The 14,799-nt window shown below is 46.2% G+C and overlaps 1 protein-coding gene across 1 annotated transcript in view; it reads right to left on the reverse strand.

The window, feature by feature from the left end:
* Positions 1–166: 166 nt before the first annotated feature.
* Positions 167–14,799, reverse strand: part of LOC120024457 (inverted formin-2-like) — a 35,767-nt gene continuing 21,134 nt past the window's right edge. The window contains exons 11-21 of the mRNA XM_038968705.1: positions 7,478–7,580; positions 7,220–7,305; positions 7,027–7,127; positions 6,846–6,916; positions 5,117–5,295; positions 4,897–5,020; positions 4,578–4,742; positions 4,254–4,356; positions 3,640–3,792; positions 2,863–3,405; positions 167–1,046 (exon numbers count right to left, since the gene is read on the reverse strand). Coding sequence (XP_038824633.1) covers positions 1,000–1,046; positions 2,863–3,405; positions 3,640–3,792; positions 4,254–4,356; positions 4,578–4,742; positions 4,897–5,020; positions 5,117–5,295; positions 6,846–6,916; positions 7,027–7,127; positions 7,220–7,305; positions 7,478–7,580 — 1,675 coding nt within the window. The 3' untranslated portion in view covers positions 167–999. The remainder of the gene's footprint in view (positions 1,047–2,862; positions 3,406–3,639; positions 3,793–4,253; positions 4,357–4,577; positions 4,743–4,896; positions 5,021–5,116; positions 5,296–6,845; positions 6,917–7,026; positions 7,128–7,219; positions 7,306–7,477; positions 7,581–14,799) is intronic.

A 14,799-nucleotide genomic window follows, 5' to 3' on the forward strand; every position in this document is an offset into this window, starting at 1 on the left:
CTAATCATTCTCGGAGCGCTAGTCTCGTTTGGATGAAACTACTCGCACACGTTGCGCGCACTATGTTGAACCAGTGGACCGGCCATATGCAACCATTTTAACTGTGAACATAGCTATTAGCACACACATATAAACGAGATAGACAAATCGAATAAAAAAATGCATGGAGTGTATCAGATTATTTTATTGTATGTAGAGTATTTTTTATAGCCTACTAAATCCCTGATTAGCGTAGCTTTTTTTAAATGACATTGTTAATGCAGAGTGCAATAAGAAACAATAACTGTTACTGTTAAAAAAGAGACTATAGCAAATTATCACTATAATATTGTTGTGTCTGGAAAAACAGGTGAGTTTATTATTATGGTCTATCTATGCTGTTACCTTGTCAATATTTAATGGCTAACTGATCATGAACCAATATTCATTACAGTCATTACACCAATGCTTGGCTGTAGGCAAGAGGCCCTCTATTTGCCAAATTAAATGAGGGGCCCTCTATTTGCCAAATTAAACGAGAGTCTGTATCAACAAGTAAACATAACATGTAGACCTACTGTAAACATTTGTCTCAGTATCAAATTGAAACATTCTATACATAGACATGTTGATTTTCGTCAAATAATGTATAATATTTCAATGAAATTGTGTCAAATACATTGAATGTCCATGATGAAATTGTAACATGCAAATGATCCCATCATCATCATCATCATCATCATCCATACTTCCTGGGGCTGGCTGCAAAGCAGTTCCTGTCATATCATTGCCAAATCCTGTTATTGACATAGTAAATAATACAAAGACCCCACTATAGGGGGTGCAATAAGGAAGTCTCCATTTTGAAAAACAAGCATCACCTAGGTTCGTTAGGTAATCCTTTGAAAAAAGTGGGGAAAACATGCATGGCTGATATAGATATTTGTAAGTACAGTATAATGTATACCATAGTATTTGTTTGGCAGACAGGGGTGGAGCACTGGAAGATGGCGTCAACATTCATGGTTTCTTTTTGCCTTTGGCCTTGTCCTTCTTCTTGCGTCCACCTAGAAATAGAGATACAAGATAGAATCAGTGATGTTGCATATACCAACCACACAGCTATAGCTAATTTAATTTCACCCAGAATACAAGAGGATAGACCATTGAGACCCGTTGCTACACTAGGAGCTGAAAGGAATAAGTAAAGTAAATCAACAAGATGAGAGCGCATGGAAAGGAAGCACCCCCAAACAATGGAGACAAGGACACAAATATAGCTTAAGCTTGACGTTGTGGGATTTTAGTGAAGCTGTGTACGTTCAGGTGAAGTAGGTAGAATTGTCCCCTAACAACTGATCCAGGGTCAGATATTTGAATTGCCCTAACGATAAATGGTAATCTGTGAATAAGGGCAACTTCTGCCTCGAGTGTTTACATAACAAGGAAAGTGTATTGAGCGTCAGACCCATAGCAGTCCCTCTCTCCAGACTGCACACTGGTGGTTAGAAGATAATAGACCCATAGACCCCACAGAAATGTCATCTTCAGGGGACATCTGTGATTTTAACATCCCTTAGCAGAGTGACAAAGATTTACAGCACATTGACAACAAACTGCTTCCCTGACATGTTCATTTATAAAATAAAATAAAAATGGGGGCAAAAATTCATAAAAGAAACAACAAATGGGGGAAAATCTGGTAAAAAGGATTAGTTTGCAGTAGTAAATTCCCACAGGGCTCACACTGGTTGAATCATTGTTGTTTCCACGCCATTTCAATGAAATTACATTGAACCAATGTGGAATAGATGACGTCTGTGCCCAGTGGGTTGTTCTTAACGTCAAATGCAACGTCATTTTTATAGAGGCCTGTTCCTTGTTAGACACTACATGTAAAATACACAAAATGTTGCTCAAACCGAGTGAATCAATAACAACCTAGAAATGACCCACAAAACCACTGGCCCAGATCTGATCTAACTCAATGATTTACTCTGTGTGTGTGTGTGCACGTGCATGTGTTTGTGTGTGGTGGTGGTTGTTGGTAGGGAGAACAGGCAGTTCGGCTGAGGTCCTGCAGTGTTCAGTAGGTCGGTATGCGTTCCGCCAGGCGCGAGGTGTATCACATCTCCCATCATAAGGTCACCTTGGGTACTGGGGGGATCCAATGATGGCAAGCCTACAAATCTCCAACCACCCAGTGCTAGCTGACAGACAATATACACCAACAAAAAGCCCCTGCGAGTCATCCATAAAGCACCAACCAGCCAGGCTAAAAACACCACATACCCCCCAGACATGGAAGAGAGTTGAAGCAGGAACAGTAACTGCAAGTGGCGTATGAAAGGTCACTGAGGAAAGGGGAGGGATATGCAGGATGGACAAGACATAGAATTGAAAGGAAACCAGTGAAACAGGACTCTTAAATCACCAATAAAAAAATAAAAAAATGTTTAAACTAGGCTAAACTAACTAAGTCAGTTAAGAACAAATTCTTATTTTCAATGATGGCCTAGGAACAGTGGGTTAACTGCTTGTTCAGGGCCAGAACGACAGATGTTTACCTTGTCAGCAACCTTTCGGTTACAAGTCCAAAGCTCTAACCACTAGGCTACCTGCCGCCCCACCAATGACTTGGTTAGATCCATGCAGGATTAGTGGATGGTGTTTCTGGGATTCTGAAAAGCCTGAAAGGAGGATAACCTACCTCAATGTAACACACAACTCTTTTTAGGTTTAGTGTGGCCTTTTCCATAGCTCATGTCTGTTTTTAGGGAATTAAAAACAAGAAACAAAGTTTTCCTTACAGGACAAAAAAAATCAAGATAAGCAAGAATGGTTCATTTTCTATCGAGATGAGGCTAGTTCTGAAGACATTACCTTCGCTATGTCTCTTAGTATCCCCCCGTTTCTGTGCCTGTTGTTTGGGCTCTGCGTCACCAGCAGCTGTGTTTGAGGGGGACTCTGATGATTGACTCTCCTCTAACCCCTTTCCATCAGCCCCACTTTCCTGGTTCCCATCTATCTCTGTGTCTCCGCTTTTTGGACCATCCCCACCAGCTGAGAATGCCTTCCTGTTCACATCCTCAACCTCTGAATCAGCAGCCTTAACCCTCTCCACCTCTGGGGACTCCTCCTCGACCAGGCGGTCAGCCAAGGAATCCATCCCAGGTTTGAGGTCCTCACTCTGTGTGTGATCACAGGTTCCCTGGTCCTTGGTGGTGGTGGTATGGAGGTCTGAGGGGCCTAAGGTTTCGGGTGAACGTGATATGAGTGAGGGGTGTGTGGGGAGGCCGGATGAGGACTCCCCTACGACTGAATCTCTGTCTTGTTGTCTTTGGTCATTGGGTGATGTCACCTTTTCAACTTCATCTCCATCTTTAGCATCTATAGCAGACAATCCCTCAGGCTGCGTGCCCTGCTCTAGGGGAGGATAGAGAGGAAAATTATTCATTAAAGATATTAACATAAAGCACAACTAACTACATTTACCTCCTCTACAAACCTCCTCTACATTCTACATGCAAGCCTTTCAGATCTACACAAGTGCCTAGTGCTTAGAGGTAAGAGGGTGTTTCTGGACAGGGCCTTAGTAATATCTTTCAAACAGCTCGAGGCAGCAGCAGAATCAATGGCCAGTCCCATCCTCATGCTCACCCGACAGACTGCTGTCCCTTTTCTTGTCTGCAGAGGGCAGGCTTGTCCTGTCGGCCTGGGGCCTGGTCTTCCTCAGTGCATAGCCCTTCCTGATGTCAGACAGCAGGTGGTCGATTATGCAGCCCTCTTCCTGGACCGGGGGGGCTTTACGAACTGGGATTGAGAGAGAGAGAGTTCATCTCAAAACAGTCCACCCTGATACATGCAATACTCTGGTAGTGCGTTTGAATTTGGACTGGTGAACTGCAATTATCAAACATGCACTTATAGGTGTCAACTGTCCTTAGAAAGTGGCATAATTTCCTAGTCTCCTTTCCTTAATCTGCACTGAAAGACTGGACAGTTAAAGGCAATGGAACCTTCTATTTTGTGAGGAATGCTTTCATCTCCCCAGTTCTTCTAGATCAATGCAGATGAAGGAGGAGGAGACGGGGAAAGGGATCTTCTGAAGACTATTGAGACACAGCCAGGGAGAATCCCTTTCAGAAGCTACACATGATCCATGTATGATTATGATGTTGGTAATGGGACACTGTTGAGTTATGACTATAGTCACCAGGGAGTGCCTTGAGGTAACAGTGTTATTTGGTGTGTTGGCTGGCGGTTAGACTCACTTATTTTCCCGTTATCCCCTCTTGGTCGCTTGGAATCCTCCTCCTCCTGCTGTTTCTTCCTCTTCTCTGCCTTGATGGCTTGCTCTCGGCGGGTCTGATTGTCCTGGGATTTAAAAAAGGAAGAGAAAACACACAATAGTACAGGTATCCAGAATGTGAAACCATAGCAATGTGGTATTAAATATCGGAACAAAATTGGAGGACCTATACAGTCAAAATGTATGACCCAGTTTGTGGAATAAACACAGAAAGATATACTTTGAATGGTTTTATATAGGAACGTCAATAGGTGAAGTAGGTCCATTAGTTATTTGTTTCTCTCACCTTGAGAGCTTTGATGAAGAGTCCCCTGAAGGTCTTTATAGTGCTGAACAGCTCCTCCAGAGAGAGACGAGATGAGTCCTCACACAGATACAGTGCCAGGTCCTCCTTCTTCCTGTCAATGGAGAAAAACCTCTCCTCCAGCTCCCTGCAGGCCTCCAGGCTTCCCTAGAGTAAACAGCCAATTCAGGGGGATTTATTTAGTTATGATCTGGCAACAATCCCGATGAAGTCACAAATCTCTAACACCATTAAAGGGGAGCTTGTACGAAACTACAAAGTCACCTGCTCTCTGGTGGTGAGGAGAGGTATTGCAACCCACCTGCATTGCAGTTAGATACTGCTCCTTGATGTCCTCCACAGAAGAGGAAGCCACCTTCTTCTCTGAATCTGTCAACCGCTTGATGAGCGAGCTCACCTCTGTCTGGATAGACTCCAGATTCACACTGTGGAAGTAAACAATAAACTTGGTAAGGTTAGCATAGCCTCCATGTCAAGCTTTGATTAGACTCCACAATGTTGTATACAGCTTTTTCCAATACCCAGCAGCCTTTTCACAGATCTCTAAATCATCTGGAAGGTTCAACAGGTCATCATGGTTCTGCTCAGCATCCTGTAGGATGTGGTGGAGCAGCGTAATGCGACTTTTATTGGCCTTGGTCTCAGTGAGCTTCAGCAGGGTTCCGATCTTGAAGCCCTCAGCGTTCCCCGTGTGGCTCCCCTGTAGAACAAAGATAGACAGATAGTTCTCTCACTAACAACTAACAATGTTGTTATGAGACCATCATTTTTGTGTTTGGTTATAAACTCAGCAAAAAAAGAAACGTCCCTTTTTCAGGACCCCTGAAAAAGGGACATTTAATTCATAAAAATCCAAAGATAATTCATAAAAATCCAAATAACTTCACAGATTTTCATTGTAAAGGGTTTAAACACTGTTTCCCATGCTTGTTCAATGAACCATAAACAATTAATGAACATGCACCTGTGGAACGGTCATTAAGACACCAACAGCTTACGGTAGACAATTAAGGTCACATCTATGAAAACTTAGGACACTAAAGAGGCCTTCCTACTGACTCTGCAGACGTGGCCAGGGCAATAAATTGTAATGTCCTTACTGTGAGACGCCTAAGACAGCGCTACAGGGAGACAAGACGAACAGCTCATCGTCCTCGCAGTGGCAGACCACGTGTAACAACACCTGCACAAGATCGGTACATCCGAACATCACACCTGCGGGACAGGTACAGGATGGCAACAACAACTGCCCGAGTTACACTAGGAACGCACACAATCCCTCCATCAGTGCTCAGACTGTCCGCAATAGGCTGAGAGGCTGGACTGAGGGCTTGTAGGCCTGTTGTAAGGCAGGTCCTCACCAGACATCACCGGCAACAACGTTGCTTATGGGCATAAATCCCCCGTCGCTGGACCAGACAGGACTAGCAAAAAGTGCTCTTCACTGACGAGTCGCGGTTTTGTCTCACCAGGGGTGATGGTCGGATTCGCGTTTATTGTCGAAGGAATGAGCGTTACACCGAGGCCTATACTCTGGAGCGGGATCAATTTGGAGGTGGAGGGTCCGTCATGGTCTAGGGCGGTGTGTCACAGCATCATCGGACTGAGCTTGTTGTCATTGCAGGCAATCTCAACGCTGTGCGTTACAGGGAAGACATCCTCCTCCCTCATGTGGTACCCTTCCTGCAGGCTCATCCTGACATGACCCTCCAGCATGACAATGCCACCAGCCATACTTCTCGTTCTGTGCGTGATTTCCTGCAAGACAGGAATGTCAGTGTTCTGCCATGGCCAGCGAAGAGCCCGGATCTCAATCCCATTGAGCACGTCTGGGACCTGTTGGATCGGAGGGTGTGTGCTAGGGCCATTCCCCCCAGAAATGTCCGGGAACTTGCAGGTGCCTTGGTGGAAGAGTGGGGTAACATCTCACAGCAAGAACTGGCAAATCTGGTGCAGTCCATAAGGAGGAGATGCACTGCAGTACTTAATGCAGCTGGTGGCCACACCAGACACTGACTGTTACTTTTGATTTTGATCCCCCTTTGTTCAGGGACACATTATTCCATTTCTGTTAAGTCACATGTCTGTGGAACTTGTTAAGTTTATTCGTCAGTTGTTGAATATTGTTATGTTCATACAAATATTTACACATGTTAAGTTTGCTGAAAATAAACGCAGTTGACAGTGAGAGGACGTTTCTTTTTTTGCTGAGTTTAGTACTATATGGCATCACATGTTATGGATTCTTACGTAGTTAAGGAAGTTTCCAACGTCCAGAATGAGCTTGCAGAAGCTTGGCAGTCGAGTGCTCACCCTCAGACCTTATAGGATAGAAATAATAACCGATTAAAGAGAATAAAATAAAAGGAATTTTAATTAGTCGTAGGGGTGATGAGAGTGGTAGGGCAGCCAGCCTGGTGCCTGGACTTACTCTCACAGGCCTCATCCAGCAGCTCAGCTTTAGGTTGCATCATCTGTAACACTGAGCTGATCTCCTCACACAGCAACATGCACTCGATCCTCAGGGCGTAGCTGGGGTCAAACACATACACACGACCACGGTCAACATCCAGGGTGAATCTGTCCTGGCTCATTGAACGCTATTAAGCTGTGGAGAACTTTACCATGGAACAGCTAGGAGCTGGAGATAAAACTGGTCCACACCAGCTAACTTCTTTCTCTCTCCTTGGTAGGACGTGAGGTTATCCATCTGAGTGGTGGGGAAAAAACAACTTTCCTATGAACATAAACTGAACACAAAGATTTGGTTCCCAACACTATGTCGCTATTGAAAACGGAAAATGTATTTAGATCTAGAAATACAGTGTGGCCGCTTGAAATTAACCAATGAACTTGGCAGGGATTCCTGTGCCGGCACGCACCTCATGCTTCTCTGGTTGTAGCTTCTGTAGCTGTTTCAGCACCTCCACATCGAACTTGGAGCGGTCCCCTTTTTGGATCATGGCCACAATGTCCTCATGTGAGCTGTTAGGGGACATACAAATTACAGTGTTTTCAGAAAGTATTCATACCCCTTGACTTATTCCACATTTAGTAGTGTTACAGCCTGAATTCAAAATTTATGAAATTGACTTTTTTCTCACCCATCTACACACAATACCCCATAATGACATAACATGATGCAGCTACCACCATTCCTGAAAATATGAACAGTTGTACTCAGTGATGTGTTGGATTTACCGCAAACATAACACTTTGTATTTGTATTTATTAAGGATCCCCATTAGCTAATGCCAAGGCAGCAGCTACTCTTCCTAGGGTCTGGAGAAATTAAGGCAGTTATACCATTTTTAAAACATTAAAATACATTCATTACAGAATTCACAACACATTAAGTGTGTGCCCTCAGGCCCATACTCCACTACCACATATCTACAACACAAAATCAACACAAATATAATGTGTGTGTATGCATGTGTCTGTGCGTATGTTTGTGTTTCTTCAAAGTCCCCGCTGTTCCAGAAGGTGTATTTTTATCTGTATTTAAAATAAATCTGATTCTACTGCTTGCATCAGTTACCTGATGTGGAATAGAGTTCCATGTAGTCATGGCTCTATGTATAACTGTGCGCCTCCCATGGTCTGTTCTGGACTTGGGGACTGTGAAGAGACCATTGGTGACATGTTTTGTGGGGTGTGCATGGGTGTCTGAACTGTGTGCTTGTCGTTTAAACAGACAGCTCGGTGCTTTTCAACATGTTAATACCTTTCAAAAGTCCCTCTTTGCGGCACCTGACCACAAGACTGAACAGTAGTCCAGGTGCGACAAAACTATAGCCTGTAGGACCTGCCTTGTTGATAGTGCTGTCAAGATAGTAGAGCAGCGCTTTATTATTGACAGACTTCTCCCCATCTTAGCTACTGTTGTATCAATATGTTTTGACTATGACAGTTTACAATCCAGGGTTACTCCAAGCAGTTTAGTCACCTCAACTTGCTAAATTTACACAATGATTTGTCCCACATACAATGCCTTTAGTTTTTGAAATATTTTGTACTAACTTATTCCTTGCAATCCATTCTGAAACTAACTGCAGCTCTTTGTTTTACTCAAAGCTAGTGGTATGTCGTTAGTAAAGATTGAAAAAAGTATGGGGCCTAGAGAGCTGCCATGGGGAATTCCTGATTCTACCTGGATTATGTTGGAGAGGCTTCCATTAAAGAACACCTTCTGTGTTCTGTTAGACAGGTAACTCTGTATCCACAATATAGCAGGGGGTGTAAAGCCATAACACATACGTTTTTCCAGCAGCAGACTATGATGGATAATGTCAAAAGTCTCACTGAAGTCTAACAAAATGGCCCCCACAATCTTTTTATCATCAATTTCTCTCAACCAATCATCAGTCATTTGTGTAAGTGCTGTGCTTGTTGAATGTCCTTCCCTATAAGCGTGCTGAAAGTCTGTTGGCAATTTGTTTACTGTAAAATAGAATTGTATCTGGTCAAACACAATGTTTTCCAAAACTTTACTACGGGTTGGTAACAGGATGATTGGTCGGCTATTTGAGCCAGTGAAGGGGGCTGTACTATTCTTAGGTAGCGGAATTACTTTTGCTGCCCTCCGGGCCTGAGGGCACACACTTTCAAGTAGGTGTCACGTTCGTCGTAGTGAGGAGACCAAGGCGCAGCGTGATTATAATACATACTTCTTTTAATAAAGAAATATACTGAACAAACTAATACAAAACAACAAAACGAACGTGAACGCTATAAACACTGAGGGCAGACATGCAACATCACATAGACAATAACCCACAAAACCAAAATGGAAAATGGCAACCTAAATAGGATCCCCAATCAGAGACAACAATAAACAGCTGTCTCTGATTGGGAACCAACTCAGGCCACCATAGACCTACATTTACCTAGACAATACCAAAACCCCATAGATATACAAAACCCCCTAGACAAAACAAAAACACCCATACCACCCTCGTCACACCCTGACCTAACCAATATAATAAAGAAAACAAAGATAACTAAGGTCAGGGCGTGACAGTGTCCCCCCCCCCAAAGGTGCGGACTCCCGGCCGCAAACCTAAACCTATATGGGAGGGTCTGGGTGGGCATCTAACCTCGGTGGCGGCTCCGGTTCTGGACGCCACCCCCCTTCTTTACACTGAGTCCGCTCCTGATCATCGTCGGAGGCTCTGGACTGCGGATCCTCGCCGTAGGGCCCCGGGCTGGGGACCCTCGCTGCGTGGATCAACACCGGATGTTCTGGACTGGGGACTGCTGCTGGAGACCCCGGGCTGGGGACCGTCGCTGGAGGCCCCGGACTGGGGATCGTCGCTGGAGGCCCCGGACTGGGGATCGTCGCTGGAGGCTCCGTACTGGAGGGCGTTGCTGGAGGCTCCGTATTGGAGAACGTTGCTGGAGGCTTCGTGCCATGACTCCTCACTGGAGGCTTCGTGCCATGGATCCTCACTGGAGGCTTCGTGCCATGGATCATCACTGGAGGCTTCGTGCCATGGATCATCACTGGAGGCTTCGTGCCATGGATCATCACTGGAGGCTTCGTGCCATGGATCATCACTGGAGGCTTCGTGCCATGGATCATCACTGGAGGCTTCGTGCCATGGATCATCACTGGAGGCTTCGTGCCATGGATCATCACTGGAGGCTTCGTGCCATGGATCATCACCGGTGGTACCGGGCTGGGGACACACACCTCAGGGCGAGGAGCAGGAACAGGGCGTACTAAACCCTGGAGGCGCACTGGAGGCCTGGTGCGTGGTGCCGGAGCTGGTGGTACCGGGCTGAGGACACGCACCTCAGGGCGAGTGCGAGGACCAGGAACAGGGCGTACTGGACCCTGGAGGCGCACTGGAGGCCTGGTGCGTGGTGCCGGAACTGGTGGTACCGGGCTGAGGACACGCACCTCAGGGCGAGTGCGGGGAGGAGGAACTGGATACACTGGACCGTGGAGACGCATTGGAGATCCAGAACATAGAGCTGGCTCAATATGTCCTGGCTGGATGCCCATTCTAGCCCGGCAAACGCGAGGAGCTGGAATAGAGCGCACCGGGCTAAGAATGCGAACTGGAGACACCGTGCGCATCTCTGCATAACACGGTGCCTGACCAGTTACACGCTCCCCACGGTAAGCACGAGGAGTCGGCTCAGGTCTCCTACCTGACTCAGCCAATCTCCTCGTGTGGCCCCCCCCAAAAGAAATCTTGGGGCTGCCTCTCGGGCTTCCGTGCTAGCCGTGTACCTACATATCGTTGCCGTTCCTCTATTCTCCGGTATTTTTCCTCGCAGTATCGCCGTTCCGCTTTCGCTGCCTCTAACTCCTCCTTAGGACGGTGATACTCCCCCGGCTGTGTCCAGGGTCCTGCTCCATCTAATATCTCCTCCCAGGTCCATTTCCCCATAAAGCGCTTCTCCTCCTTTTCACGCTGCTTGGTCCTTGTTTGGTGGGTTATTCTGTCACGTTCGTCGTAGTGAGGAGACCAAGGCGCAGCATGATTATAATACATACTTATTTTAATAAAGAAATATACTGAACAAACTAATACAAAACAACAAAACGAACGTGAACGCTATAAACACTGAGTGCAGACATGCAACATCACATAGACAATAACCCACAAAACCAAAATGGAAAATGGCAACCTAAATAGGATCCCCAATCAGAGACAACAATAAACAGCTGTCTCTGATTGGGAACCAACTCAGGCCACCATAGACCTACATTTACCTAGACAATACCAAAACCCCATAGATATACAAAACCCCCTAGACAAAACAAAAACACCCATACCACCCTCGTCACACCCTGACCTAACCAATATAATAAAGAAAACAAAGATAACTAAGGTCAGGGCGTGACAGTGTCCCCCCCCCCAAAGGTGCGGACTCCCGGCCGCAAACCTAAACCTATATGGGAGGGTCTGGGTGGGCATCTAACCTCGGTGGCGGCTCCGGTTCTGGACGCCGCCCCCCTTCTTTACACTGAATCCGCTCCTGATCATCGTCGGAGGCTCTGGACTGCGGATCCTCGCCGTAGGCCCCGGGCTGGGGACCCTCGCTGCGTGGATCAACACCGGATGTTCTGGACTGGGGACCGCTGCTGGAGACCCCGGGCTGGGGACCGTCGCTGGAGGCCCCGGGCTGGGGACCGTCGCTGGAGGCCCCGGACTGGGGATCGTCGCTGGAGGCCCCGGACTGGGGATCGTCGCCGGACTGGGGATCGTTGCTGGAGGCCCCGGACTGGGGATCGTCGCTGGAGGCTTCGTACTGGAGGCTTCGTACTGGAGGGCGTCGCTGGAGGCTCCGTACTGGAGGGCGTTGCTGGAGGCTCCGTATTGGAGAACGTTGCTGGAGGCTTCGTGCCATGACTCCTCACTGGAGGCTTCGTGCCATGGATCCTCACTGGAGGCTTCGTGCCATGGATCATCACTGGAGGCTTCGTGCCATGGATCATCACTGGAGGCTTCGTGCCATGGATCATCACTGGAGGCTTCGTGCCATGGATCATCACTGGAGGCTTCGTGCCATGGATCATCACTGGAGGCTTCATGCCATGGATCATCACCGGTGGTACCGGGCTGGGGACACACACCTCAGGGCGAGGAGCAGGAACAGGGCGTACTGAACCCTGGAGGCGCACTGGAGGCCTGGTGCGTGGTGCCGGAGCTGGTGGTACCGGGCTGAGGACACGCACCTCAGGGCGAGTGCGAGGACCAGGAACAGGGCGTACTGGACCCTGGAGGCGCACTGGAGGCCTGGTGCGTGGTGCCGGAACTGGTGGTACCGGGCTGAGGACACGCACCTCAGGGCGAGTGCGGGGAGGAGGAACTGGATACACTGGACCGTGGAGACGCATTGGAGATCCAAAACATAGAGCTGGCTCAATATGTCCTGGCTGGATGCCCATTCTAGCCCGGCAAACGCGAGGAGCTGGAATAGAGCGCACCGGGCTAAGAATGCGAACTGGAGACACCGTGCGCATCTCTGCATAACACGGTGCCTGACCAGTTACACGCTCCCCACGGTAAGCACGAGGAGTCGGCTCAGGTCTCCTACCTGACTCAGCCAATCTCCTCGTGTGCCCCCCCCCCCCCCAAAAGAAATCCTGGGGCTGCCTCTCAGGCTTCCGTGCTAGCCGTGTACCTACATATCGTTGCCGTTCCTCTATTCTCCGGTATTTTTCCTCGCAGTATCGCCGTTCCGCTTTCGCTGCCTCTAACTCCTCCTTAGGACGGCGATACTCCCCCGGCTGTGTCCAGGGTCCTGCTCCATCTAATATCTCCTCCCAGGTCCATTTCCCCATAAAGCGCTTCTCCTCCTTTTCACGCTGCTTGGTCCTTGTTTGGTGGGTTATTCTGTCACGTTCGTCGTAGTGAGGAGACCAAGGCGCAGCATGATTATAATACATACTTATTTTAATAAAGAAATATACTGAACAAACTAATACAAAACAACAAAACGAACGTGAACGCTATAAACACTGAGTGCAGACATGCAACATCACATAGACAATAACCCACAAAACCAAAATGGAAAATGGCAACCTAAATAGGATCCCCAATCAGAGACAACGATAAACAGCTGTCTCTGATTGGGAACCAACTCAGGCCACCATAGACCTACATTTACCTAGACAATACCAAAACCCCATAGATATACAAAAACCCCAATACAAGACAAAAATACCCATACCACCCTCGTCACACCCTGACCTAACCAAAATAATAAAGAAAACAAAAGATAACTAAGGTCAGGGCGTGACAGTAGGCATAAATTGAAGATATGGCAAATAGGACTGGCAATATCGTCGGCTATTACCCTCAGTCATTTTCCATCCAAGTTGTCAGACCCCGGTGGCTTGTCATTGTTGATAGACAACAATCATTTTTTCACCTCTTCCACACTCACTTTAAGGAATTCAAAATTACAATTCTTGTCTTTCATAATTTGGTCAGATATACTTGGATGTGTAGTGTCAGCGTTTGTGGCTGGCAAGTTTGCCAATGAAAAAAATATTAAAGTAGTTGGGAATATCAGTCGGTTTTGTAATGAATGAATCTGATTCAATGAATGATGGAGCTGAGTTGGCCTTTTTTCCCAGCATTTCATTGACAGTGCTTTTTACTATCATTCTTTATGTCATTTATTTTTGTTTCATAGTGTAGTTTATTCTTCTATTTATTCAGTTGTCACATGATTTCTCAATTTGCAGTACGTTTGCCAATCGGTTGTGCAGCCAGAATTATTTGCCATTGCTTTTGCCTCATCCCTCTCAACTAGGGTTGCAAAGGGTCGGAAACTTTCCAGTAAATCTGGAATTTTTACAAAATTTTCCATGAGAAGTTAAGCCCTGGAATTTGGTAAATTTTGATTAAATTCCTCAAAAAAGCTTATAACAGTGAACCTTTTTTAAGGCAATTCTAGGTCTTGTGGCATATTTTGGTTAAACTATCCCCAATTCAATGGAATTGCAACCCTCTGCATGCACAGTGCATACTTCCATCACATGTGCAGTGCACTCTTCCATCACATGTACAGCTGATTTTTAAGATCTTCCACACTAATGAGATGCTATTGAGCCCACACTACTACACTGTCTAAGCCAAGGACAACATGCTTTCTGGTAAGTTTTGATTACAATACTGGGTGGGGTGAATATATTTTATGTTACATACATAATTTTTTCTTAACTAGTAAATAGTAGGCTACAGCAAAGTGTGTTTAAATTATTTCTAACTTGTTAACAATTTCTGCTAGTTAGTTTTTGCTACCATGTGGGTTCTAGCTTGCTTGAGCCTGCTAACTGAGGAGTGTTAATTCACCTGTTTCCATACATGTTTCATTTGAAAACATTTATCTTACAAAGGAGTTGTTTAATCTAACTGCTTAACTTTTTATCTGTACATGGAATTGTATTTGTTTTTTTTACTCATTTTTTTCTGATCTTTACAGGAAAATGCCACGGGCACTATCTAATGTGTGGAGACATTTCACTGCAGCCAATGTAGAAGGAAAAGCTGTGTAATTTGCAAATACTGTGACAAATCAAATGTGAAGAATACAACAAAGATGCGGAATCATCTGGCCAAGTGCATAAAGTTCCCTCAGCGCTCACAACAAGCAACCTCTGACAAAAGTCCCTCTACTTCTATTTGAGGTGAAAATTATGAATCAGACACCTTATCGGTAGCAACAGTTCATGGTC

This window comes from Salvelinus namaycush, chromosome 29, assembly GCF_016432855.1.
Source record: "Salvelinus namaycush isolate Seneca chromosome 29, SaNama_1.0, whole genome shotgun sequence".
Lineage (NCBI taxonomy): Eukaryota > Metazoa > Chordata > Actinopteri > Salmoniformes > Salmonidae > Salvelinus > Salvelinus namaycush.